Source organism: Doryrhamphus excisus, linkage group LG15 (assembly GCF_037039965.1).
Source record: "Doryrhamphus excisus strain RoL-2023G ecotype Guam linkage group LG15, RoL_Dexc_Guam_v1.1, whole genome shotgun sequence".
Taxonomy (NCBI): Eukaryota; Metazoa; Chordata; class Actinopteri; order Syngnathiformes; family Syngnathidae; genus Doryrhamphus; species Doryrhamphus excisus.
Window position 1 is genome coordinate 8,852,632 of NC_136371.1, and position 27,380 is coordinate 8,880,011.

General features: G+C 41.7%; 3 protein-coding genes across 10 annotated transcripts in view; 2 read left to right on the plus strand and 1 right to left on the minus strand.

Moving 5' to 3' along the window:
• The window catches only part of LOC131103955 (rho GTPase-activating protein 6), a 41,852-nt gene extending 32,230 nt beyond the window's left edge, over window positions 1-9,622 (minus strand). For 2 of the 3 annotated variants that reach the window (XM_058050536.2, XM_058050533.2), the window contains exons 1-2: window positions 9,493-9,622; window positions 6,653-7,165 (exon numbers count right to left, since the gene is read on the minus strand). In XM_058050536.2, coding sequence (XP_057906519.2) covers window positions 6,653-7,102 — 450 coding nt within the window. In that variant the 5' untranslated portion in view covers window positions 7,103-7,165; window positions 9,493-9,622. Of the gene's footprint in view, window positions 1-6,652; window positions 7,166-9,373 lie in introns of all 3 variants that reach the window. The other variant, XM_058050535.2, reaches the window with a different exon arrangement.
• Window positions 9,623-10,548: 926 nt separating this feature from the next.
• On the plus strand, window positions 10,549-18,031 carry LOC131103957 (MSL complex subunit 3-like). 4 transcript variants are annotated; one of them, XM_078796431.1, is made up of 14 exons: window positions 10,549-10,969; window positions 11,417-11,499; window positions 11,573-11,668; window positions 11,765-11,859; window positions 11,938-12,035; window positions 12,267-12,392; window positions 13,143-13,300; window positions 13,380-13,538; window positions 13,617-13,846; window positions 13,920-14,015; window positions 14,289-14,398; window positions 14,975-15,074; window positions 15,178-15,262; window positions 17,822-18,031. In XM_078796431.1, exons 1-14 carry the CDS (start codon window positions 10,871-10,873, stop codon window positions 17,919-17,921), a joined length of 1,635 nt encoding a protein of 544 aa, XP_078652557.1. In that variant the 5' UTR covers window positions 10,549-10,870; the 3' UTR covers window positions 17,922-18,031. The 4 variants fall into 4 exon arrangements, with proteins under 4 accessions (XP_078652557.1, XP_057906527.2, XP_078652556.1 ...); XM_058050544.2 differs by having other exon boundaries at window positions 10,551-10,969; window positions 13,920-14,009; XM_078796430.1 differs by having other exon boundaries at window positions 10,552-10,969; window positions 12,264-12,392.
• A 496-nt stretch (window positions 18,032-18,527) lies between these two features.
• Window positions 18,528-27,380, plus strand: part of LOC131103954 (FERM and PDZ domain-containing protein 4-like) — a 35,155-nt gene continuing 26,302 nt past the window's right edge. Inside the window, exon 1 of one of the 3 annotated variants that reach the window (XM_078796428.1) lies at window positions 18,528-19,397. In XM_078796428.1, coding sequence (XP_078652554.1) covers window positions 19,084-19,397 — 314 coding nt within the window. In that variant the 5' untranslated portion in view covers window positions 18,528-19,083. Of the gene's footprint in view, window positions 19,398-19,836; window positions 19,938-21,301; window positions 21,618-27,380 lie in introns of those variants that run through there. The other 2 variants (XM_078796429.1, XM_058050530.2) reach the window with 2 other exon arrangements.

The following is a 27,380-nucleotide window of genomic DNA, read 5'->3' on the forward strand; positions in this document are numbered from 1 at the left end:
GTCTCGCAAACATAGAAGAAAATGTCAATGTGCAAAGCAGTTGTCTTCAAAAAGTAAGTAAAGTAAGTTTTTGTAGCAGGGGTGCAGCCAGGAATTCTGGGTCTCATGGAAAACATTTATCACATTGCTAATGTTGATTAATTAACATCTGAAATAGTAATTAGATTTCTGGAAAACAATAAGGCGTTTTAATACCGCCACTCCCAACACGGAGGCTGATACACAACTAACAACCACTACAACTAAACCCATGGCTCTGACTGCCTCTGAATGGCAGCCAACAGTCAGCAGGAAAAAACATGGAAAGATTTAATAAGTCTATAAAGTCAGAAGGAATGAAGACGTCTGCACAAGCACACTTGCTGTGACTGTGATAAGTCATTTCAGAGCCGATTAAATCTCCATTAACACACAGACTCCCTGCAAATTTGAGCTAATCCAATCCAGGTGTATGTTTGTGAAGCACAACTTCTCCTTCACCCTTCCACGTACATCACAACACAAGCCTGGATGAGGTTGCCCACACCTTCAGCTTCTCTGATGGGACGATTGCTTGTGCCACTGTGAGAATCATTTGCCACTGCCACTGATATTCACATTTTGGTGCCATCGACGGTCACACGCCAAGCCACTGAGACAAGTGCGACAGTTGAGCACATATACGCTGTATCTAGTTCTCGAGCGAGTCTTGTGTTTACAGACCAAAATTATATTTTTAATTCATTTATGAAAGTACATGCAAAACACAGTAAACCATCGCAAACGCGGACCATCTGTGAAGGCACACACATTCACACAAAATCGCGCTCTGAGATGAGTCCGGGGGGTTTGGTGCATTGCTGAAGGCCACCTCAACGGTGCTCAGGAAGCAGAATTGCATCTCTCCAACATCCAGTTACAATTCAAACTGCTGAAGGGCTCATGGACTGACCTATACTGTTTCCCCCAAGAACTAAATCATACATACAGTAATTGTGGATTGTACCTTGAGAAAACAGCAATACCGGTTTGAACCTGTGTCTCACAGCCAGATGATTCTGGTTTGAGTCTTGAATCGCACCTCCCTGTGTGCAGAATTGCATGTTATCCCCATGCCTGCGTGGATTTGGGGCTTATATGTAGTTTTTAAGGTTCTCTTCAGACAAGCTAAAGCATCTGGTTTGCATTGCATTAATGATGCTGAATGACGTGGCACAGTTCTGTTGCTGTTGTCAATGTCAGCAGGTCATAGTCACTGCTGCAGTCGTACAGTATACCTCATCATTTCCTGCAAAGGAAATGGAAATTCATTAAGAACGTTAAGAAAGTTGGGCCAAGGATATAGTATTTTGAAATATTTTACAGATCAGTGAATCTACAAACAGTCATCACAGGCACACAGGAAAATTTATGGGAAGGTACTTAGCAGGGGAGAATAGGATCTGTGCTTGGAAGTGACGCTGTTCCCTCCCAAAGCAACACAAACACACGTTGTTATCCTTGTGTGTGCGCGCATGTGTGTGAGGCCTGGAAAGGATTGCACGTAAATGTTTGTGTAGTGTTTTAGCCAATGTCCAAAGTAAGTTAAATCATTCTAGCGTCCACAATCAAATAATTTGGGGTTTATTTAATTCCAAAGTGCCGTAAAATGGGGATTTATTTGGCCATAAAGCCTGTGCTGCACAGCTGTTGCAATGTTTGTGTGGCAGATTTTTGGGACAAAGAGGTCGTGCACACAGATGTGTACAGTCCTAACTGGCCCGCCCATATTTTCAGCGTGATTCATCATTTGCAAGGCACGTGCGCGTGCGTGCACATGTGTCCAGATGATGCAGACAATATCTGGGGTCAGTCAAAGGTATGCAAAAGTGATTTGAAGCTGATTGGCGCCTCCTACTGGTGAAATCCACCTTTTACAAAAACTTCACTTTGCTGCTGACTGGATACATCGACTGAGTCTGGATGGATAGACCTGGGCCCTAAGGCAATGCTTCCATCCATCCCATGTTTGGCTGCTACTCCAGAGGAATCAGACGTTTTTTGAAAACAATATTTCATATAAAACGTGTGTACTTAAAGGCAGGAGTTTCGGTGTGTGTGTGAGAGAGAATAGGAATAAAAAAGAGAAGGTCACACTAATGGGTCACCAGGTGTTCCATTACTTGTCCAAAGTGTCTCGTACTTCAGGTCACTTCAAGTGACAAGTGTGGTCTGTTTTGGATCTGGGCAGGGGTTGGCGGTACATTCAAAGAATAAACCTTGCAAACCGCCATACACCTATCTAAAGAGCAGGCTTTTTGAAGTTGAAGTACTCCCACACATCTGATTTTAAGTCTTGGTCTTAATGTTTACTTGCCACCATTACATTACTGCTGTTTCACGCAGTGGTAATTTGGTCCAGTGAACCACTGGCCACTTTGGATACCCTAGTCTTGCTAGTGATATCAAAATGACCAGTAGCAGAAAGTGTCCAGAAGAGGGCAATAACTTGCTGATGAAACCCGTCCATAAGTGGCCTCAAAATAATGTCTTTGTGATGAGCTAATTTAGTTCTCTGACCCACCAATAAACTACAAATGCAAAGCATGAATAAACAATCCACACAACACCCTGCAAATTCACTTCAGTGGCATGACCCATTCCAACACCCAGCTATTTCTCTATTTATAGCTGCAGCCTGTCTCACTATGTTTTGCTTTCTCGCTGTCTGGCAGATTCATGAGGAGGGGGAATTAGAGAGGTCCTCAGGTTTACATCACTTTGCCTCTCTTTGTACCTGGAAACTGTACCAATTCATTGTTTTGTGTAAGAAAAAAAACAGCTTTACACCAATGTATTTTTATACAAACATAACGCCCAAAATTCTGTTGTGGGCCCACCACTATAAATGTATATAAATATCTTCACAGTCACCAACAATTGATGCGTTTAAGGAGCTTTTGAAATGGTTACAAGAGTGCTCATGTCCAAACAAGGACATACGTGTGGGCACCTAATAATGGCTTCTTGGGGCTAACAAACATTTACAAGGAGCAAATCTCCAGTTGGTGTTCCTCTCAACTTGTAGCAATGGGTAAAACAATATTGCATTGACGCAGAGGTACTGTTTGAATGAGCTTTGACTGCATTATAAACGTGTTTTCAATGGTTGCTATAAATACAGAGTTTAAACAGCATATGGAGGAGAACACAGAGATGGCATGTATGAAAGTACAGTTGGTTTTAAGTAAGTATTAAATTTGGCCTGTGGAGCTTTTACACCTCTTCCTGATACCTTTACCTAAAATTATTTGTCAACACATGCCTTAATTCAAATGTAGTAATCATCACGTAAGAGTAAATTCTCACTGCACAGTAATCCCTTTGTTTTGTACACCAACTATAGGCTGAATCCTGCTTGGATTAGTTTGCACAATTAGTTAATCCACACAAGAAGTAAATGATGAATGAACGAGTATCCTAAGGCGATTTTGATTACTTTTCATCCAGTTGTGTTCAGCAGCAGGACGTTTTGAAGCTGCAAGAAGGGAACTCTGCAGTGTGTGATTGATGGGATTTCAGTCATTGGGAAGTTGACACAGATCAAGACTATGAAATTGATGTGTGTTATATCATATTATATGTTTTCTCGCTGACCCGTGACAAACCGCATGAAACAGAACTAGGTCACTCTAACACATATAATTATGCAACGGGTACACATTTGACCTGAACGACTTTAAAAAAAGCACACTATCCCTGCCTTCTGCATCCATAATGAAACTCAATACCACTGCACGCTTGTTGGAGGGGAGCTTTAATCGGCAACAGGCTTGAGATTCTGTGTGCGGAAATTAATGTTTACATTGGGCCAGTCTCTATTTCAAGCAGGGATCTTTTCACTTGTTGTTGAGAAAACAACCCAAAGGGGACCTGAGATCACCCAAGCTGGGACTCTGCCCAATGTACTTCCAATAGTGTATTCAGACAACTATACTTGACTCTATATTCAGCATGATGTCGTTTTACATTAGGAACTACAACAGCAATCATCAGAGAAGTCTGCAGAGAAACAACATATTTGTGTTATTTTGTATGACCAAATAATTTCTTGCCGAGTTACTTGTGCTTTTAATGTATAAGATCAAAGGTATGAATGACGAGGTCGCACAATATGTAACCTTCATTTCAGGAAAAAAACATGGTAAATTCAGCAACATACATTGCAGAGGCATATGTATATACAGTATCTCCTTTGAGACCAACATACTGATCTGTAATTAGGCTGGACATGCTGGTTACCAGAGGCCAGTTAAACTGAATAAAAGACCATAATCAGACAAGAGTCAGAGCAGACCCAATCTCCCAGGGGACTGTCCAACACAACCGGTGATGCTTGGCAACAAGGAACAACAAAATCTCTGAAAGCATAAAATACTAACAGTAGTGTTTGTATTAATGTCTAGTTTTCTACAACACTGCTACTCTTTAAATCTTAAAAGGTTGACCGTTGGGCAGATAAAAATGCTGCAGTCCTTTTGCAACAGCTTGATGGCATCCTGTATTTTCATCCACATGACCTTCTATAGTGTTGCAAGAAGGTCGGTACCCTTCCTCGAGTGGTACCACGAGGAGCCCGTTTCTCTTTGCTCTGTTTCATCTAGAACTTTAATATCAGCATTCCACCAATGTCAGATTTTCATGGTCATTTGCCTCCAACCTCCTCACTTTAGATCTCAGGGAGGAACTCGGCAGGAGGAATGGTGAAACAAGCATGTTCAAGAGTGCAAGACTCAGTTTACACTCCAGCTGCTCTTAGCAATAATTTTAAGTTGTTGTTGATGGAAATAAAGTGCTTCAGAAACTACGTCTACCAAGGAATCCAAACCAAGCACGTAAAGTACTCCCCCCAAACTGCTACAAACTTGCTGTATGCAATACCTGTGCTTGGATCACTAGTCTGACCATATTGGGCCGAAAAACAAAACTCAAAGAGTTGCAGATGAGCCATTTTAATGCCCTTCAGTTTGTTTGCCGTGCAGCATAAACAATGAAAAACCTGGGGGGGCGGGGCTCCTTTGCAAAGCATAATTGACATGCAGCATTGTGCACGGGCCGTCTGCCTTCTTGCTTGCTTGCTTTGCTAACAATTACTTCTGAAAAACGGCGGTGCATATTTTTTTTGACATTTTTAGTTGGTTTTGCTATACAAATGTATCTAGACATTGACAGGTGGCGCTAGTTGTTCCAATCTTTGCACAAATTTCCCTCTGACAAGTATTACACTTGTACATTTATGACTATTTCTTACTTTCTCTTATAATATCAAGTTTTTTATCGTACATTTACAATTTTATTCTTGTAATATGAGATTTTACTCGTAAATGTACAACTTTATTCTCATAATGAGTTTTTTTCTCGTAAATTTACAACTTTATTTTTGTAATATGAGTTATGGCTCGTAAATGTACAACTTTATTCTCATGATATGAGTTTTTCTCATGAATTATCGACTTTATTCGAGTAAAATTATGATTTCTCTGAAATTACATTATTCAAATGAATCAATGACTATTATCGTAATATTGCAATTTTTACTATATAAATGTACAACTTTATCTTGTAAATGTACCACTTTATTTTCGGAAATCGTTTTTCCTCGTAAACTTTCTGGGGAAATTTACCACTTCATTCTCATAGATTTACAACTTTATTCTCGTAATATGAGTTTGTAAGATTTTTTTTCCAACGTGGTCTGTCGTAATTACCAGGACTCTTGTTTTTGCTCAGACAAATGGGCTATTCTATTCCAATTCAAAGCTATAAACCCTTACATATTCACCGCTCTGCAACTGAAATATTTTCACATACGCCCTGAGATGCAATAACGTCATGGTTCAGGCTAGACTAATGACGCCAAACTGATGGCCTCATGTAATCCTCAGTGGATTTGTTGCAGAGTAGGACGAAGATGGGGTTGCGAGTAACATGGAAAATTTAGTTTTGTTGTTGGGAATGAGTGTGAGACAAGCTCCAAGAGGAGTAGAGGAGCAGCTCCCTGGAACAGGAAGTGATGCAAGAACTGTTCAAGGGCCGCCTGGTTTTTGACCCTGCACCCTCTCCGAAGCGTGAGAACCGAGTCCTTTAAAAATCCTCACACACACACTGTAAAGCAGCAAACAAAAGAGGAAAAACACACACCAACCCAGCAAGAGTCGACAAAACAAGTGGGAAATCATCATACATTCCCACTAGTGCGTGTGGACTTGTGCCAACTATGCACCCTATAAAGCCCCCCTGCTAAAAATAAGTCTCCAAAGTATGTTTTGGTAAAGATTTCATACTTAGCCTCACTCAATTTCAAGCCTGCTTGAGGCCCAATCGCCTACATGAGGGCAGCACCGGTGGAAAATCTATCTGTGCACTTGAATGCACCTTTTGTTAGAATTATTTAATCCAAAAAGCATCATAAGATCTTATTTAGCTCGCCTTAAGAGATTTCTTTCTATGAGGTTCTGAGAACCACCTCCCCCTGACCCATATAATAAGCATTGTGCCCCTGGTCAAGACAACTGCTGTGAAGCAGCGTCCCGGCAGATGCCAGGGAATAGTGGAACTATTTCACTTGTAGAAAAAAATCATATCCAAGTCGGTGGAAAACAGAAAGAAAATAAGTTATTATGATTAAAATTACCTCTGACTTCCACACGACGTCAGCATGACTGATGGGTGCCTGGGTCCTCCTCTGGAGCCACCTCCGAGGTGAGAAGAGTGATCCGGTGCTCCCAGATGGAACGGACCCCCGCAGAAGCAGTGGTAAATCGCCGGTCGTGTTGCGTTTGGAGCGCTTAACGATCTCATAGTCAAAGTGAAAGTTAGAACAAGGGGATAGGTCCAGAGGTATGGAGGGAGAGGAGATGGATGCTGCGATGGGTTCTTTCAATGTTAAAGTCTTGGCGCGCGTAGCCGGTTTCAAAGGCGCACAGGCGTCCTGGGGCACCGCTCCTTCGGTCCCGGTGCTGCAGTGTCTGATGATGGCGGGGTCCAGACTCCTGGTCTGCCGTAACCTCCGTTTCGTTAAGGCTTTGGAGGCTGGAGATGAACACCAGAAGACGCTGTTGAGAAGTCCCTGGGCTGCAGACATGGCTCCTTCTTTTTAGACCCGACCAGTGCGTCTTCCAGGAGCCACCCAACTAAAACGATGAACCTTGGAGAGAAAAGCGCTGGATGTGAAACGAGAAAAACCGTGATTGCGCCACATTTGGCTGCAGAAGTGGCGCCAGTGCGGTGCGAGTTCATCTGCAAGACGGTCAGGCCCAAACTGGAGTGGGGAGAGAAGACAATTTAGGGACGTGCGTTTCATAGTTGTGTGGGCGGGGGCCAGAAAACCTTCATCTTTGGCATGCTGAGTCCTGAGTCCTTTACATTGAATTTATCAGTTGGTTTGTGTTAGAGGCAATGTTTTAATGCAGGGGTGTCCAAAGTACTGTCCAGGGGGGCATTTATGGCCCACAACTATTTTTCTTGGCCCTGCACATTCAAAAACCAAACAAAGCAAAACCTAAGAAAACAACAGTAACACGGAAAAAGGATAATTTCTCATGAGCATAAAGTGGAAATATCAGCAGAATAAAGTCATAATATTAAGAGAAAACGGTTGTAATCTTACGAGAAGAAGTTGGAGTTTTACAAGACATAAGTCATAAGATGGGAAAAAAACGATTCAAGAAGTGAATAAAGTTGCAGTTTTTGGAACACTAGGTTGAGGAAAATTCACTTAATCATTTCACAAGAATAATGTTCAAAGCTATACGTAACTTTTTGCGTTGATTTTTCAATATCCGTCTGTCATGGTTATATCCGATGCTTTATGAGTATTGATTAGTTGCCGTTCAAGTAATGTTAGAACGATATATGTCGTCTGGAATGGCGACTTGAACACAGTCCGATGTATAGGACCATAGGAATGTAAATCGATATAAATCGATATTTTCCTGTATTTTCCTCCCTAAGGTTAAGGTTCTTGACCTTCTCAGAGAAGCGTCCCTTGAGGCTGTCAATCTGCAAGCTTAGATCTCACCGTCGCTATTGCCTCATGTAGCACTTCCAGTTTCTCTTTTATTACTTCAATGGCTTATTTGGCCTGGTTTTTGATTGTGGACCCGGATATCTAAGGCCAGAAATCATAGCTTTTTGCCACTTTGATCTTTAGCAGTTAGCCGATTGTCTTGAAGCGCTCGCGGCTCCCTGCAGTTGTGCCTTGCTCCAAGGCATCCGTACCTCCCACCGGTCCAAGTTCAAGTCGAATGTCTCAGCAAGCTGCACTGATCTTCTGAAACCGACGTGTGGTCATAGAGCGCCATAATAGTTCAAAGCTCTTGCCATGAACGTCCTTTGTGGTCAACAACAATAGAACACATGGGAATAAAGTCGTAATATTACAAAGAAGAACATTTACAAAGAAAGTTGAAATATTTAGAATTTTTAGTACAAAAGTACAAAAACGTTCATACTAATAATAGACTTTCAGATGAGAGCCATGTTTTTTAAATAGAACTTCTCAGTGTATTACACAACATCAAAGTGGACCTTACATCCTTTCATTTTTCAGTATCTGGGCCTCGGTAGAAAAAGTTTGGACACCCTTGATCTACCATGTGTGTTTCATCAGTAGGCCATTTGTGAGTGGGGAAATGGAAGTGGTCATGTGTGTATGAATGTATGGTGAAAATGAAAGTGGAGAAAATGAAGCGACAGTAGGAGACGGTTTGGAGGAGGGTGCTGGATTTGTGATAATGGAGTGCATGAAGCGCCACTGCACACACACGCACGCACACACACACACAAACACACACAGCATGACACTGATAACAGCTGAGACAGATTTGACCTGTCTAAAAACAGTCTGCAGGCAGGCAGAAGACTGTGAGAAAACAGAGAAGGAAAACAAAGTGCATGGAAATGGAGACATGTTGCCTCTGAAAATTTAAAGCACATTACTATATACTGTAGACAGAATTGCTAAATGTTACAATAGTTCGTGTGCATAAATAAACGTGTTCTTTCTCTACCCAACCTCCTGCTGAGACTAACTGAGAATCCTCATGTTACTCATGTGTGACACTGGAAAACACACAATGCAAAGTATATCAAGCACCGCCTGTGTGGAGGGAATAGGTATTCAGGGCTGCCTCTCATGCCAGTTTTGTTGAGTATGATATATACACTGACCATATTTGGTATTACAATATTAGACAGTGTGAAATTGCTTCAAGCCAATGCGCTATTCAGTTACAGCTGTGCAGGCATGCTTTCCTACCCTGGGGTCAGTCTAACTCTGCATCGTTTGACAGATATGAATGTGCAAGGGTCACAAGGTTCGAAACAAAACAAATCAAATTACTGATTGACCTACTTTATGAACATGAAACTGTGTAGTCCATTGCCTTGTTCCATTTGTTAAAGCAAACATTCTAGCGGATACAAGTAACAGGTAGTCAACCATTATACTAGACCATCAGTGATTCATAGTACCTGTATATTGGGTCTGTTTGCAGAGGTATGTGTCGCAGCACTCCTTGCATGAGCATTCCCCAGCCTGTCTGTCTTCTTCAAAGTTTTATATTTGCTGAAGCAAAAGCACTCTGAGGCATCAAAGGAAAACTTGTCAAAAAGGGACAAACTCTTCACAAAAACAAGGCCACACTGCCTACTAGTGGCCACTGCAAGTTACAATAAGCAACAGCATACTATGATGCAACTCAACAGTCCCCATTGCTCTAACTTTTAAAATAAAATGTATAAAATATCATGTACATTACACGCTCGTGTCTGGTTAATACATTATTTTTATTATGAACAACATTTTATTGTTTACAGTAACATAGGCTGATCTTTCCATCTGAAAATCCTGACCTCAAAAAGTGATATTTTTAATGTCCTCATGAAAAATCCTGTCATCGTGTGCTCTGGCATGCAGTACCTGGATTTGGCCACTAATGGGTAGTATTGGCTTGTTTTTGTGTTTTCCTTTTGTTCGGCTCAAGAAGCATTTTCTTCCAGTTGAGTGATGACTCAGAGTGCTTATTCCGCCAGCAAACATTCAAATATAAGACCAACGCGCCGAGTGGTCATACAAGGACTGTTGTGATATATACCTCTGCTAGCAGGGTCCAATTGAAAATATACTGACAGTTAATAGAAACGTTGAGGCAGAATTACAAAATACAGGCTGTGCACCATTCCCTGGCTCTGGCTGTACTCACACATACATATGGATGAGCACTGCGTACTTAGGTAGTGAAGGCGCACATTTTGGCAGTGTAGAGTCCAAAATCTATTACAGTCATTGCGCACGTATCAGAAAATGACGACCGTAATAGTTAGCCACTTTCTTCCTCTTAATTCCTTTTTCATTAGTAAATCGCAACCATTCAGTTCCGCATTTCCCGCTACGTCACCAAGATGGCGGTGACTGAGGGTGCACACTCACTATTTGGAACAGTGAATGCAACATCCGGGTACTGACTGTTCACTTTTTACCGTACTTCATAATGAAAAACACTCATGCACTCAAGGGTGCAACATACATCCGGGTACTGGCTGCTGACTTCATTTCGCCGTACTTCACAATGGAACGCACATACGCACTGAAAGTGTAGCTATGAAGTGCACGAATTGAAACGCAACAGCCCAGGTCATGAGAGCGGAAGTGACGATGGGGAGTTGTGAAGTCCAAGGATTGGTGAAGACACAAGGAGTTAACAACGCCAGCCATCCACGCCAAGCATATTTTGTTTTTATAAAGGACTTCCGAAAGGGAACGGAATCCCCCGGGAGTTTTTTTTAAGAGGCGGTTGATAAATATGTTGCAGTTTAGATTGATACCCCTCACACACGTAGCCATGAACAAATGAATTCGCGGGGTATTAAATTTAAATTCCATAAAGGAGAACGAGTCCTGTGCTTCGAACCAGATCCCTCCAAGGCTAAAGTGTTGTATGACGCAAAGGTAACCATCTTCATCTTCATAGTAGTAATTTTATAGCAAAGAACATCTGATAGAAATGGACACATTTCTTTGCACGCGTACTTATATAGAGGTATTCTGTCTTTGCTAGCGCTAGCTAACGACTTCCGGTTAGCATGCGCTGCGTACAACTTGTGTGTAATGAATGTGTCGTCTTATCAGTAGTAGTGGTGTGAAGCTACGAAGACCGTTATCTTAAATTACAACCATCAATTTGCTAACGTGTTGACTGTGATATGCACGGACAGCTTGCTGAGTATTAGCATGATGTAGTCCCATTGTAACCCAAAACAATGACAATGTCGTTTTTAAACGTATACTGCACACCCAGATGTCAACATTGTGTCTATGCTATATTGGTTAGCGCTCTACAAACTAACCCTAAATCAGTTTGTTGAGTCCACTCCACGTTTGTATGTTTCATTGCAGGTCCTTGATGTATTGATAGGCAAAGATGAACATGGAAGACGAATCCCGAAGTACTTGATTCATTTTAACGGTTGGAGCCGAAGGTAAGCATATTGCAGACGTGTGCTAACATTGTATGGTGTATTCAGTTTATTGCTTTTGGATGTGTATGTGCAGCTGGGATCGTTGGGCAGCAGAGGACCATGTCCTAAGGGACACTAAGGAAAGCCGTAAATTGCAACGTAAACTGGCGCGTGAAGCTCTTGGTCGCATGTGAGTTGATATTGGAGGCACATTCATGTCTCTCACTTGAGGGCATATGGTTGATGATAAAGTGCTTGAAGCATGTGTCTCCTTTCCCTGTGATAGGAAGAAAAAGGGATGGGCAAAGAGACGGCGTCGTCATTCTGGTACTAAACCCTCTGTGAAGATTCTTCCTAAGGAGGATGACAGTGATGACACATGTGCGGAATCTTCTATTTGTGTTTTCTGTCATTTCAAGTAGTAATGAAATAATATTCTTCTGCATATTTTGTCGTTAGGCTTGATTTCATCTTCTGGCAGCAGCGAGGGCGAGGACTCTGAAGCAGAATCTTCGAATAGCGGAGACAGCACCTTCTCTGAGGACGTCAACAAAATGGTGAGCGATCCTCCATTGGTAACTCCACTGACCTGAGGTTGGCACAAACATTGCACATCCATGGCCATAATAATGAGCACAATGTCTGGTCTAAATTGCTTATAGCTGCTTATAGTCAAAATAAGGTCGTAAACATTCCTCACTTTGTCTGGTTGCACATATTTTTCAGTGATTTCAGCATATAGTTTCCACAGAGAGCTTTCTTTGTAAAATATGTATTTGTTGCAGAAGGTTGAGCCAGATATCAATGTCAAGAGGGAGAATGAGGACAAAATTGTCCACGTCGACATCAGTATCCCGGACATTCTCAAGAAGAAGTTGGAGGATGACTGCTTTTACATCAATAAAAGGAAGAAGGTATTTTGAAGCTATGATGAAGGAAATATTTGTATTTGAAAAGGAGGGTGCTTGACATTTTTTAAATATTATGTTTTGGTTTAGGGTGGCACGTTGGTCTAGTGGTTAGCGCGCAGACCTCACAGCTAGGAGACCAGGGTTCAATTCCACCCTCGGGACATCTCTGTGTGGAGTTTGCATGTTCTCCCCGTGCATGTGTGGGTTTTCTCCGGGTACTCCGGTTTCCTCCCACATTCCAAAAACATGCTAGGTTAATTGGCGACTCCAAATTGTCCATAGGTATGAATGTGAGTGTGAATGGTTGTTTGTCTATATGTGCCCTGTGATTGGCTGGCGACCAGTCCAGGGTGTACCCCACCTCTTGCCCAAAGACAGCTGGGATAGGCTCCAGCACCCCCGCGACCCTCGTGAGGAAAAAGCGGTAGAAAATGAACGAATGAATGAATGTTTTGGTTTAAGCTTATGAGTTTGTTTCACACCAAAAATGTGGTTCAGCATTGAGTTATAGCTTGGTGTGGTTTGGGGCGCAACAGTAGCCTGTGTTAGTTTATTAGGGTGGCAGTGAAGTGGCGATGGAGTGTTGTATAGGCTATAGTAAAACATGCAGACATAACATCTACTAATATTCATTTTCTACTCCTCATCCTCTTTAGCAGCTTTTGTTGTGTTCATGCTGTTGAGTGTGGAACTTTAAATTGTATGTCCTCCCTTTCCTTACCTTCCATTATGACCATTTTTTTTTCTTTCTAGTTGGTGATGGTTCCTTGTCAGATGAATGTTGTGCACATCCTGGAATCCTATGTGAAGCATTTTGCCATCAACAAGGCCTTTATGGCCAACGAGCGGTATAGGCGTCAACAGAATACGGCACAGAGCAGCAGCCCTCAGCCTATCCCTCCAGAGAAGAAGTGAGTATGTTAAAAGGAAGAAAAACAGATCATCAGCTGCCTAAAGCAGTAAGCGTTAACTGTTTTCTTTGAATTAAAGTGAGGAGTTGTGTAAGGAAATGGCGGATGGCCTGAGGATCACCTTTGACTTCACTTTACCCATGATCCTCCTCTACCCGTGTGAACAAGCTCAGTTCAAGAAGGTCAGCTCTTCTCGGCTTTTCTTGGCCATCAATGAAGAATCCCCCTGCCCCAGCAAGTAAGTGGAAATGACTAAGGGTCTGTATACAGAGCTGCAGGATCAGTTTCATGTGAGGCGTTTTGTCTGTCCTTTCAGTGCCCAGCGAGAACGCAGTCCCAGCCCGGTGGGTCACAACCCTCCGACACCTCAATCAACCGACAGCCAACCTGCCCTGAGTGACGTTTCTGCTGCGACGCCCACTGCCCCCACACCAAAACGGCGCCGACACCCTGACATGGACTGTATCTCATACCAGTCACAGTCTCTCAGGCGCTCCACGAGGAACACACCCGGCGGGGAGCGCCCAGCTGAAGGCAGCAGCTGCGGTAAAGGGGTTTTAGTTGAGACTTAGTAGCATTGATTGTTGTACATTTTCTCCAAATGAATGCTTTTTGACAGGTGGAGGCAGTGCCACGGCGTCGCCTCAGCTCAAACGCGGCTTGATTGACACCGCATCCCAGTCAAAGTTCATCCTCAACCTCGACAGAAGTCAGGGTCAAGTCTTTTTTTAATATATTTTTTAACAAAAGATTTATTTTCCAAGTTTATGAAACTCTGCATATTTAAAGAGTTAATTGATTTAATAGAGTAATAACATGTTTGGTCCAGTAGATGGGGCAAGAAAGCTTTTGTTGCCACATTTCTATAGTACATACATACTGCTGCTCCCTTTTGGGGGTATGTCAGTAGAATTAAGCTTTGCTGTGTTCGCTTGACTTGTTCTGTTTGAGATGAGCTCCAAAGGAATCTCTTATCGTCTCTGTACAGAAACTCCAGTTCACAGCGGCTCATCCTCCCCATTGCCCTTGACTCCAAGTAAAGAAAGAAGCGGACCTTTTCATGGACTTGAGAGCCGGCGAAACAACGAGCTCAATGAGGTGACAAACCAGTGTGTTTGTTTTAGAATGAAAAAGAACTTAATCGTTACTGCACAAATGGTACAATGAACTGAAAGATGTATTAGCTTGTGTGAGACACAATTGTCGTGTAAAGTCTGAATTATGCTCCTGTGCCTGGATGGGCCCTTCCAGGAAATTCTAACATCAGCGGTGACACAAACAGAGCTGTGATTGTTTTTCCTTTGTACATTTCAGTATTTTTCCCTCTAGTACCAGTACCATAAAGTCCCACACAAAAGAAACTGAGCAAGTTGAAGACTGTCTCACTGAAAAGTTTGTCAATATGAACACCTATGTCATACTAGAGCATCCCGATAACTATTTTTGCAGTTCTATTACCAAGCTAAATTTGAACAGTAGTGCTCAGCTCCAACACTGCTCATACACACAGGTCCGGCAACATTCAACGTTCACAAGGAGGTGGATTCATGAACATCAGCTAACAATATGTTAGTGTTGTGCAGTGGCGGAGCCAGAATTTTTTTATTGAGTGAGAATATTACTCTTATTTGCTATTACATACAGTAAGACCCTTTCCTCCATCCTGATTGTCAGGTCCTCAGTTGGAAGCTGACCCCTGATAACTATCCTTTGAATGACCAGCCTCCTCCACCTTCCTACCTGTATGGTGTGCAGCACCTTCTCCGGCTTTTTGGTGAGTTACTTCTTTCTACATAAATAGGTGAATCCATGCAGTAATAATTTGATTCCAGATGCTTGACTGACATGTTTATTGCATATCTCATTTACTCATCCAGTGAAGCTTCCCGAGATCCTTGGAAAGATGCAGATCCCTGAAAGGAATCTCAGAGCTTTGGTGAAACATTTGGAGCTTTTTCTCAGGTGATAGACACAACCAAATTATTTTACTGGTGTGAACTGACCCAAAGCAAGTGCTTCACAATGTAGGGAGTAAGGATCGACCGATACATCGGATGGCCGATATATAGGGCCGATATTTGCGTTCTTTACTTGAATCGGTATTGGCCGATATGCGCATGGTTTCGCCGATGTATTTTTCCGCCGTATGATTTACAGACAGGCATCCGCCAGGCAGCTTTGTGTTGCCGGAGGACCCTGCAACACACGCAGTCGCGGTACACCTCCCACACCGCAACAGTGGTGAATCACAACAAGGGCCTGTGTTCAACTTTTAATTAGCCTCTAACAGTTAAACTTGAAATAAAAAGTTGAAATATTTCCACCTGCTTTGAAATAGGAAACATGAACGGCAAGTGCATGCAATATACGTGCTTGAAAATATAGTTTAGTTTGTGGGTCTGAAAACCAGGAATGCTGCTGAATGCTTCATCTTTAAAAGTGCCTACCGTTGTAATTAGGGAGCTGTTGATGTAGTTGGCGGCTAATATGTACAGCTGTTACAAACACAGGTTTAATGTCAACATTGTCAATTCAGTCCCATGGTGTTTGTAGGAATTTTATTCAGTGAACGCCAAGCTGAGGTGAAATGCGTGTCGCGTTATGTGTGCGCATGCTCTCTGAGCATGCGCGCACACAAACAGAGCAGACAGGAGCAGCCGTGTGTGCTATTAGAGGTCTTTAGCGTGCACAACACGAACTTTAATGATGAGAGAAATGTTTTATATATCGTACTAAATTGTGTCAGTGTGATGGTGGAGGCGGGGTGGGGGTGCATCTCACTGCGGAGGAGCAGTCATCAATCATTGATTCTAGATAAAACTAAAACTACGACAGTAATGTTGCACATGGTTGAATATTTATTCCTTTTAAAGTTGTTAATACCGTTTAAATGTGTGTTTAAGAAAGCTGAATCCTTCTGTGTTCAGTGTTTACATTTAAATAAATATTTGTTTAAACGTCAGACCTGTAAGATTTGTTATCATTGTCATTTTTTCATGTAATTCGAGGCAGCAAAAGCAGTACCGGCCGAAGTAAAATAGGCCATCGGCTAAGGGTGATGGAAAAAAATCGTCATCAGCCTCAAAAAAAAACATATCGGTCGATCCCTAGTACGGAGTCAGACAATATCATTAAATGGGAGCCAACACTATAAATGTGAGACTACTACAGGGGCAAATGAATTTTGAGGGGTTGAGTACAGCCATAGTGATGACATTTCTATGGGGTTGGTGGTCACAGACCACAATGACAGGCTGGTCTCTATTTATGAAACAACCAGTGAATCCAGATGTAAAAAGGAGCATATTTGAATCATTGGGAAATAATCAGTAAAGCAATAGAAAAAAGCTTTGAAACATGACAAAAATGTCAAGGAGGAATAAGTAAATGAGAACATGAGTGGTTCGTCGGGAGGGAGAGAGAGAGCATGTGTTAGCGGGAGGGAGATGAGTGGGTGTTACACAAGCGCGGGAGTCTAATCTTTAAATCCTCCCGAGCGATCTTCAGTTGAGCCGCTCCCAAACCTGAGGGATTTGGTCCTCGGTCTCTAATCAAACCCACGCAGTACTGCTTTCTGCCGCCATGTTGTGCTGTGGAGCACTACCAAAACTCACAAAGATTGCACTGGTCCCCAATTGAACAATAAAGATGTTAGATTAGAATGAACCAGACTGTTAAAAGATGGGTGGTCTCAAAATAGCCAGAGCTTAAGCTGACAGTATTGTGCAACATGAAAGGATTACATCTCGAGCATGTACCTCCTCATTTACAGGATGGAAGGACTCAAATGTAGCATTCTCATTATGACATTGTGACAGTCACCATATTAAACACTGTTTCTCAAGAGGTTGCGTTGCATTAGTGGTTCCACTTGGTAAAACTCATCACTCAAAAGTTTGGGGGTTGTCAGAGTAAGTAATGGCAGGAAGAATGCATTTTTGTTATATCAAAGAGACTTTTTAAAGGGGTTCCCCTTTTTCAAATGGGGTGAGGTCTTGTGTGCATTTGCCATCCGACACTCATCATTTGCTTGCCTTGTCGTTGTCAAAGCGGCCTTCAGTTTCTTTCTGATAAGTATAATTTGTTTGCATTGAGATTAGGAGGAACGGTGGAGTTAAGATGAGATGGCAAGATTTAGAGGATTTGGCCGAGTAGCGGATACTAAGAAGATTCCGGATTAGTTTTCCCCGCAAATGATTAGATGGAAGGGAGGAGGGCTGGGGAAAGGGTGGGGTTATGCTGACTGCTGGTCAGTCATGTTCCGTCTTTCTTTGACGCATTGTGTATTATGTTTCTGCCAGTGGTATGGATATGGTTTAGGAGGCTGTGTCTTTGACATGTATACCTCCAGATGGAGGGCATTGGGTCTGGGATTTCTGTGTTATGAGACATATAGAGGGAAAAGGTTACCAAAGGTTTTAGATTGTTGCTTTTGAAATATTTCTGTGCAACAACAACCCATGTTCAATCGCTACAAATACCTCACTCCTTATTCTTCTCTTACTCTTCTCTGTCATGTAGGTTTCTGGCTGAGTTCCACGAGGATTTCTTTCCTGAGTCTGCTTATGTGTCGGCATCTGAGGCTCACTATAACATGAAGCAACCAAGGCCTACTTACTGAAGGTGGCAAATGCCCTTTGCCCATCTTTTTCTTGTCGTCACACCAACATACTGTACCCTCTCAGCATGACATTGGTTGTTAGAACCATAGGAATAAAAAGTATCTATCTTACTTGTAAAAATCCTTGTAAAAAGTTAAATCTCTTTGTTCAGGTAGCTGCTCAACTATGTGTTGTATTTATCATGTAGATCATGCATTGATCCTCAGAAGTGCTTCGGCATATCAGCAAAAATATTGCCACGTTTGGCCAACACGTTGCACCTTCAGGAAGTGAAAATATAAGCAAGATTATAGAGGTTGGTACCTTATGCATTTTTAACAGCTTCCACTACATTTTTTTCTCTGGGGGAATTCGAGTAAAGCATGAGGTGAGAGGTCTGGCTTTGAATCTGTTTGCCATACCAATTAGTCTCTGAAGTTGTTACACACCAGAATCCAGATGGTCTTACCGGGCTCACACTGAATCCGTTGTGGCCGTCGGAAGCATTCCACAAGATTATTCAGTGCGGTGCAGCTACGGCCGTGGCAAACATCCGGCCAAATGGATCATGTAAAAAAATTAAATTTAAGTGCACCTTATAGTGTAGAAAATAATAAATGTGGGGAAAAATACGCTTTTTTTGTATTTACTCTTTGTATGACATCAAAAGGCACAAAAAAACCCCACAAAAATCTACATTTTTTTCTACATCGTCCTATCATTTCTGGGTTCTAATGGACTGTAGCGGTAAGCCCCAATGTTATTTGGTGTGGATCAGATACTTGTAATGAACTGCTTATCACCGCAACCCAAGATGACACACTCTTGCCTGTAGCTATCATGTAACCACAAACCACTAACCTAAGCTTCTCATTGCATTTCCAATCGATTTCTCATCTGTGAAACGTCTCTATCATTTGCCACATGATTCGATTGTAGAGTGGCTGTAATGAGATGTGAGCACCTTGTAAGTGCTGGTGCATCCACTTCTCTCCTAATTGTGTCTTTTCTGTCTGTAACACTCATCCACCAATCGCCCTCTCTTTTCTCTGGATGGTTTTTCCGTGCGTCCTCAGTATTTGTTCAAGCAAAATCCTGACCAGAGAGTAGGAACATCTTTTAGGTGCAAGTGTTCTGTACCTTTCTCTTCACTTGGAGTATTTGACTTGTTTGACTTCCCAGATGTATCCCTGTCCGTTCCTACCTTCAACCTGTTCTTCCTTCATCCAGTTTTATTTTCGCACAGTGGACCTCCAAGATTCCTTGGAAAATGAAAGAGACAGTGCCAGCCCTTCCACCTCGTCTGACTTTTCTTGGACTTCTTTGGGTCTAAGTACAGACCTGACATCAATTGACTCGGACCAAGTCCTCATCCCCGCCACTGATTACAATGGCTGTACATGTCTTGAGGTCAGAAGGTCTTCCATCGAGGTGCCCTATGGAGAGCGAACCAGAGCCGTTGCATGGTGGGAAACATCTTTTCTTGGAAATGATCAGTAAGTATGTCACTGTCTCTCTTTGGGACTGGGAATTCCGCCTGCTAATGTATGGGAGTTTGAATTAAAAGAAGCCTAAACACCGCCATTCACTGATGTCACTTAGATCCTGACTCGAGTTCAAATCACATGACCTGTGTTGGGGCAAAAGCTATAGCACTCCACTGTACTCATGTTGGACTTCGTAATGGTAACGGGGAAGTTACAATTCCGCTGTTTAAAGTCTAAAAGTGTTACAGCTGAGGTCACATCAGCTTGCGTGTTGTGCAAGCTTGGCTATGAAAGCTTCAACTGTGCATTTTGGATAAATATGAATGTGAAAAGCCTGCAGTTTTTAAACCACAGTGACTTTCACTGCTACTAACCTTGGTTCTTTTCTTTTTTTGCCATCCATAACTCCACCCCCACTTGACCCACACATAAAGTAATTTCACCGCAGTTGTGGTTATTGTTGGAGCCTGCCCCTGTGCTGGTGGCAGCTTGAGGATTAGGGCGTTGTTGGGCACAGAGACGAAGCAGGATGGCACTCTGAGCCATGAGGTAAGACACCATGTAGCGTTTTGACTAATATTTACATAAATTGAGGGTGTGTTTCCAGCCTCTAGGTTGAAGCAGGTGAGCTTTTTGTAAGTCAGATTTTTTCTTGCACGCACTGTGACCTCTGGCCCTCCTGCTTTTGCTTCGGATGCGCCTTAGTCCTTTTTGGCCAAGCTCGGTGTTGGATACTGCTCTCGTGTTGATGTTATCTTAAGTTGGCATAATGTTTTGAGATACACGTTGTAATTAATTATATATGCCTTTTTAATTCAAAGGCCTTGTTTTTTTATTTTATTTAGTACCATTAAAAAAATGTTTCTTTTGGTCAGAACATTTTATTTTCAGGAAGTCTGTGCCCTGTCCAGTGTGGAGTTTAGGTCTGTGTGACTTCAAGTACCTCTTAATTTATTGCTTGAATCTTTAATCATTGCATTGCATGTGATCATGGGTCACATTTGAGTATCATGTGTATATGTATTTGTTTGACTGGGTTCTCATTGGATCCCTAGTTGATTTCGTGAGCATTGTTTATACTCTTGTGTGTGTCTCCGGGAGGTAATGGAAGAGAGGCTGGGAGAGGTTGGGTGATGGAGGCGGGTGGTGCTTTGCTTATAAACTCCAGTTTTAATTCAAAAATGTAATACATTGAAGAATTAGGAGACCGTTCCAAGGACACAGACAGTTGTATGAAGTCGACACAAAACCTCCAGATGGACTCGGATCCAGTCATTTGGCCAGGAGTCATTTGCAGCATGGCCAGGAGACACACACATACTCACCCACACAGGCGCAGACACATTCCTTACATAGCTGAGGGCATGTGATGTTATGCATGTATTGCTTAATGTACTCTTTTTCATATTCATATCTGTCAAAAATTTATGATCCATAACTGGTACTAGTTTATAACAAGTATCCGGCTCATCCCTATTATGTCTTACAGCCACGGCCATATAAAGAAGTTCGCTCCTCTGTGACATCACAAAGGGACAGTTTTACCACACCTTATGAAACAGCGTTTTAGCCATCTGAAACTTCTTTCAGGGCTCACTACCAAACTCACAAACCTCATTATCTGAAACTTTGGCATCGTTTAACACGAAAATAAAACATTTTAACTGCGTTTACAGGTCAGAAAAGTGGAAAAAGCATATGTCCCCTTTTATGAAGAATATTGAAAGTTTTGGAAAATGTAGGAATGTGAACACCCAGTCCAAATGTATGTAATGTACATTAGACGTCTTCAGATTTAAAAGTGACATGCGTACAAGTAAGTACAATGGTCTGTGCTTATCATCACACATCCAATTGTGAGGCATACAGTTTATCACGTGAAGGGACTGTGTGTGTGTGTCAATACGTGTGTGAATGAAGTTTATCCCCGCTGGCCCAGATGCAGGCTAAATCCATCACCAGCGGTGCTTCACAGTACTGCTAAGCTGGAACATTTGGCACCAAGTCAGGAATCAAAAAAGAGGAAACGGGGACACAGAGGACATTGGCTTGAGGAATTTAAAGGAAGTGGAAGTTAGACACAGGACCTCTTCTTCTGGCTGTGTGAGTGTTTTGGTTGGGGCGAGGACAGGGTGTACGTCCCTTTTTGTCCACTTACTCCTTCATCTTCAGCAGCGAGATGGAACCGTGTGACGATGAGGATGAACTGGGGGTGTTCAATACTTTCAAGTAAGTCCTAAGTTCTTTTGTTCACCATGTCATCCTAGGAATGATTGGAGTCAAAGCGCTTTCACTAATTGGCTCATCATAAAACTTCTAAATACTTTATGAGGGGATCTGTTGCATGAGACAGTCTGTCACGGATGTCTCAACATTTTGGTTTCTTCTTTTTGTGTGCATGTATTCAAGATGGTTGACTTGTTTATTGGTAAAGGGTCGTATACTGGACAACGGTGACAGTGTTGTTGGACATGTACATTTAACAATCATTCTTGGAGTGCAGTGGAACTTTGGTTTTCATTGTTAATGCCCTCCAAACGTCCAACTCTAAACCTAACATACGAAAATCAAAATTTTCCTGAAGAACTTAAGCATATCCAATTAATCCGTTCTAGACATCCAAAAATCTGAGCGCAAAACATATATTGTAGCAGATAACTAGTGAAGACGTATTGGTGAACACAGTGATCAGTGGAGTTGGTGGGGAAAGGTCTTAAGGTCCATTCTGATGTTGGATTATTTCAGTCTGTTACAAACGTAACTTCAAAGGGGGCCTATTCTATTGAGTTGTGGACTCCTGTAGAGCAGCTACACACGATAACCAGCACAGAAAGCTTTCTAGATCTTCCAGAATCTGCACATATTGCAGCTGTATTTCTTTGGATTTCGTGTTTCCTGCAAAATCTGTTTTAATTTATTCTACCTACGGCCTTCTCCAGGCACGCCTACTCCACTGTGGTTGGTCACACTCCCATGTCCTCAGAAGGACTTCCGCTATCGTCCCGAAAGCTGCCGAACCCAACTTTCTAGGAGTTGATAAACGGTATAGGAACTTCATTATCTTGTAATGGTGATGGTTTAATTAATCTTGAACATGCACACAATCACAGTGAGCACATTATACAATGCAATTCACAATTCTGCTTGTCCAAAAAGGAATAGGAAGAAGCAAAACTTATTCAATCCATTTTGCACCAATCACCATACATTTGTTCAATGTTCAACAGACTTGGACCTGAAACTTTGGCATCGTTTAACATGAGTATGCATGTATGTGTCTTGGTGCTGATCACTGCAGTAAAGATGCTCCACCACTACTAAGGCTGTTGCCATTTGATGGATATTTGACCTTATTGTTGTTTGCTTGTCTTAGCTTATCTTGGTTGTCATGCCATATTGTCATCTGGCTTGTTGAATTGGCAGCACGTGAGTCTCCCATTACATAAGCCGGAGGAGCCTGCAATGCAACCCAAGACCTTGTAATTGCTAAACACACTAGGAGATTACAGCAGGGATTGGTGAGCGTGACGGGGGTGCTGGTGGGAAGTGTGACTCTTTGTGTCACTGAGTAAATGGAAAAACGTTGGTTTGCTTGGATATTATAAAGGTAAAATCAAATGTCAAGGTGAAACCTGATGAGGTGGTGATTGAAACAGTATATGTAAAATATATACGTATGTAAATATATTGGGATTTTAGGTAAAGCAAAACACATCCTGAAACCTTTCACACTGGGTATTGCGCACCTTTATTGCCATATTTGACTTACTGTGTGGAAGTCAGTACCTTACATACAGTCCCTTACAAAAATTATGCACACTACAAAAAAAGAGTACCAAGGATGAAAATGATAGTGATTAATGGGAATACACAAATGTTTTTTTTAAAGTCACATACGGTTTCTACTCTAATTGCTTCATCTAATTTTATATTATTGTTGTGTTAAATGAAAATGAAATGAGATATTGTTGCTTTGCACATATATTTAAAGACATATACTTTACCTAGTTCATTTAGATGATGTGACAATTTGATGCATTTGGTGTTGGATTGCTTTGTCTGTAAGTGAATCTCAGCAGAGGATTGACCACCACAGACTTTAATTGGTTTAACGTCATCCCTCTGATAGCAGTGTGGGACTGATTGTTGGGTCATTTGGCGTGATAATCGTCATGCATACACACGATTATCACTTGATGAAGACGACCTTATGGTCAACAGTCATGTATGTATGTATGTGAATCCTTTCAGCTCATGTTAATGTTACCTTAACAGACAAAGTGTTTTTTCTAACCTCTTAATCTGCCCTTATTACTTATTGCATGTGTGCCCCTATCATTTTTGACTCTTGCACTGGAGTTAGTTGTATGGCAGAGGTAGGCGCGGCCTTCTCGTTCATATTTTCTCTGAACCTAATCATCGAGCCGTGCATCTGTTGGTCAGCATTGGTCTGCAGGATTGAGGAGGCGCCAGATCGCTGCATCATTGTGGAAGGATTACAGCTGTTGGGTGAGAGGTCATTGGCCAGGAAACATGTGGCCCAGAAAGCAGAGAAATGAAATTGGTCTGACTGATGCTTTGAAGCCGAGTCTGGATTGGACAGACAAACAGGTCGGCCGGACTATTTCTTTTTCAGTCTTGCCGCCTGCTGTCATGTATATTCTGAGGCGCCAATACTCAAAATATTTGAATGTTGACCCAGCAGGTGCAGCAAGAGCTAACCTGTTGAGGAACAGATGATGTATACAGTACATAGACATACAAATTAGGAGTGCAACAATGAATGAAAACAAGTATCAAAATTACAATACATCCAAATTCAAGGAGACATATTTATACATGTGTTACAATACACCACCATAATTTGATATTTGTCGTCGATGCTTGAGCAAGCCATGTATTTACCTCTGATATCATTTGACAAAGGAAAATGAAATTCTCAGATGATCTTGTTAAACGACCCCTGTGCCCTGCTGTACCACACAATATCTGCGCCGGGATTGGTCAAGTAAGACTGGACAACCCTCCAGGCCAAATGGGTCAGAGGCCGATTAGTTGGCTGGCAGATACTCAAAGTCTAGTCCCCTTCATGAATCATCTGCTTCTTTTTCCCCTCTTTGTCAGAAACAAATTCATGTAACGACTTCTTGCTCTGATGCTGTTGTCAGATGAAAATATTTTTCTCTTGCTGGGAATGACCAAATACAATAACTTCTACCTGAGCTTGTTTCGTACCAATAAGACTCCTGCTTGTGTGTGTTGCTGTAAATGTGTTGCAGTGCTCGGGGAGGAAATGATGTCTAATACTTACTAATAATACACTGCATTCAAACATGAAATGGCGTGATTTATTAATATTATAATATTGGTGAAAGGTGATCAAGTGAAGCCACGACATTGAAAGTGTGAAGTGAGGAGATATTACTATATATTGCTCTGTGCTGGTTTGCTTCACTACTGTGTTGATATTGACCATGTGCAAAATGTTGCTCCTGAAAAAGCTGATCACATTATTGATCAGCAAAGTTATTGCATCAATAACTTGTTCCCAGTTTAAACCCCCCAGAGCATGTGTCCTGGCACACTGTATTGACAACATTGCGTTGGTGCTCTAAGTACAGTTGTTGTTGTTGTTGTGTATGTCTGGAGGCTAATGCAGGCAAACGATTATAATCTCAGTCAGCAAACTGTTTATTAAAAACACATCCGTCCATGTAAAATATCCATCGCCTGCCTTCATACAGATCTTTCTGAATGAGCTTGTGGATGTCCGCAAATGACTGAATGTAGATTTGGCAGCGATCATAGCGGTTAAACATCATCTACATTGGGGGCAGTGGGGCATCGCATGATGTTTATACCTCTGCGTGTGACAATGCAATGCCATAAGCAACCTTTAAAGTTTTTAATGGCTTTAACAGATGGATGAGATTTGGATTAACATGGCCAGCGCCTTTTAATGTGTCATTGTCTTATTAAAATCTGTTATGGTATATCAGTGATGCTTGTTTATTCTAACTGCAATGTATTTAGAAGTTAATCCTACTTCAGGACCATACTAGAATTTTCCTGTATATGGAAAAATACATTTCTATTAACATAATGGAGTTGATTGGACTTGACAATATTTTATCTTCATGAGTACGCTTGATGCCGGTCTTAAGAAGAGTTAACTGCCCATGCTCAGTTGGATCTCATCTTTGCATGCAGGTTAAGTGTTCTTAAAAGATTGCATTTACTGTATGTGTGTAGGCTCCTTCGTTTTCATGAGGAGGGTATTTAGCAAGCTGACAGCATGAGATGCGACAGGCAGTGCAGCATTAGCAAGGCTCATCTCAGTCAGATATGGTAAAATAAGCTGAACATGGATTGGGAAAAAAAAATCAGCATTTCGCCATGTAGGTTCTGCAGTTGGCCACATACTGGAGATACTGTTCAGGGAAAAACACATTGAGAAACGGGCTGACGGTTCAAGAGCCCCTTACAAGTAGCACTCAATCACTCCGTATCTGTGTTCAATCACCACCACATCCCCCCCAAAATAAAAAGATAAAAGTATATGTTTTTTTTTTGTATGACCACATACCGTAATTACCTTTGGAGCTGCAACAATTAATCAATGGTTAGTCAATGACCCAGAACTGTTTCAGTACTTGAGTAATCGTTTTTGGTTTATCTGTGCCCTGCGATTGGCTGGCGACCAGTCCAGGGTGTACCCCGCCTCTCGCCCAAAGTCAGCTGGGATAGGCTCCAGCATGCCCTGCGACCCTAATGAGGATAAGCGGCATTGAAAATGGATGGATGGCATCGAATATGGCCCATTACTTGTCTTTTTTTGCCTGAATTAATCATTTTCAAGCATAAACCTAAAATACAAATGTAAGACAGAAGACACATCCAAAGATGTAATGATATGTAGTATTCTACACTGGTCACTAGGTGTCATTAATGTTACTGTAATGTTGATTCAACACACACGCTTCAGACTGGCACAACAGGAAATTATGCTTATTTTCTAGGCTTATTTTCTCTTATAATGTTTCTCTTTACTTGTTGTTATAAGTATAAATGTCTTAAGGGCTCCATAAATGTTATATATAAGGTATATAGAAGGCCGTAAACAGGTTTTCAATGCTCTGACTCCAAAGATTTTATCCATTTCTCAACAAGGAATCCTACATTGCGTAAATTCCCTTATCACGGCTGAGTCCGGACGTGATTAACTGTGATGAATGAGGGATTTTTGTGTTTGAAAACATCATGCTTTGGGTATTTTTTTGGCACTGTCAGATAAGTGCAAATTTAAACACATCTCATTAACTAAAGTTGGTTGCTTACTTGGCAGGCTTCAGCAAAAATTATGTAATTGATTCCCACAGTAATTTGTAGAGAGGTGGCACGTGGGCCCATGACAAACAATATATATATATATATATATATATATATATATATAGTAATAAATATTAAGGCAGCAGCAGATGGCTCAGGTGGCTCCTGTTATCCTGTGTATTAAATAAGATTACAACCACAGTAAAAACAACTGGTGGGTCAGATTCAAACGTTTGGTGGGCCAGATGTGGCCCCTGGGCCATAGATTAGCCTGCTTTAGAAGCATATTTTTCTAAAATTGTGCAACGTCAGGCCTCTGGCTACACAGATCATACTGTGAGTATCTTTTTTTAAATTGCAGCACCAGCTTTACTTTTCAATATTATGTCATCATTTGATCAAATGGCAGAACATACAGTATCTGCTATTTACTTTGGAATTAATCTCATAAGAGTGGTTTATTTAGTTTGACCTGCTCCACCTTGCTGTTTTAAAACCGACAGAAAAGATATATAGATACGTGCAGAGGAAGGTTAATGATTACACGCACGTGTCAGCCATCATCAAGGAGGTGTCGCTGTGAATACCAATATGCAGCGCTTTCTCCCACAGTCTCGCTTGCACTTCAATTGCGACCTTGGACGGTGTTGTTATTCATTTGAT

Bases quoted from the DNA above. Each gene is read 5' to 3' on its own strand.
- LOC131103957 (XM_078796430.1), top strand. From the start codon at position 10,871: ATGAATTCGCGGGGTATTAAATTTAAATTCCATAAAGGAGAACGAGTC. The intron at 10,970-11,416 runs GTAACCATCTTC...GTTTCATTGCAG, and splicing joins AAGTGTTGTATGACGCAAAG to GTCCTTGATGTATTGATAGG. The intron at 13,539-13,616 runs GTAAGTGGAAAT...CTGTCCTTTCAG, and splicing joins GAATCCCCCTGCCCCAGCAA to TGCCCAGCGAGAACGCAGTC.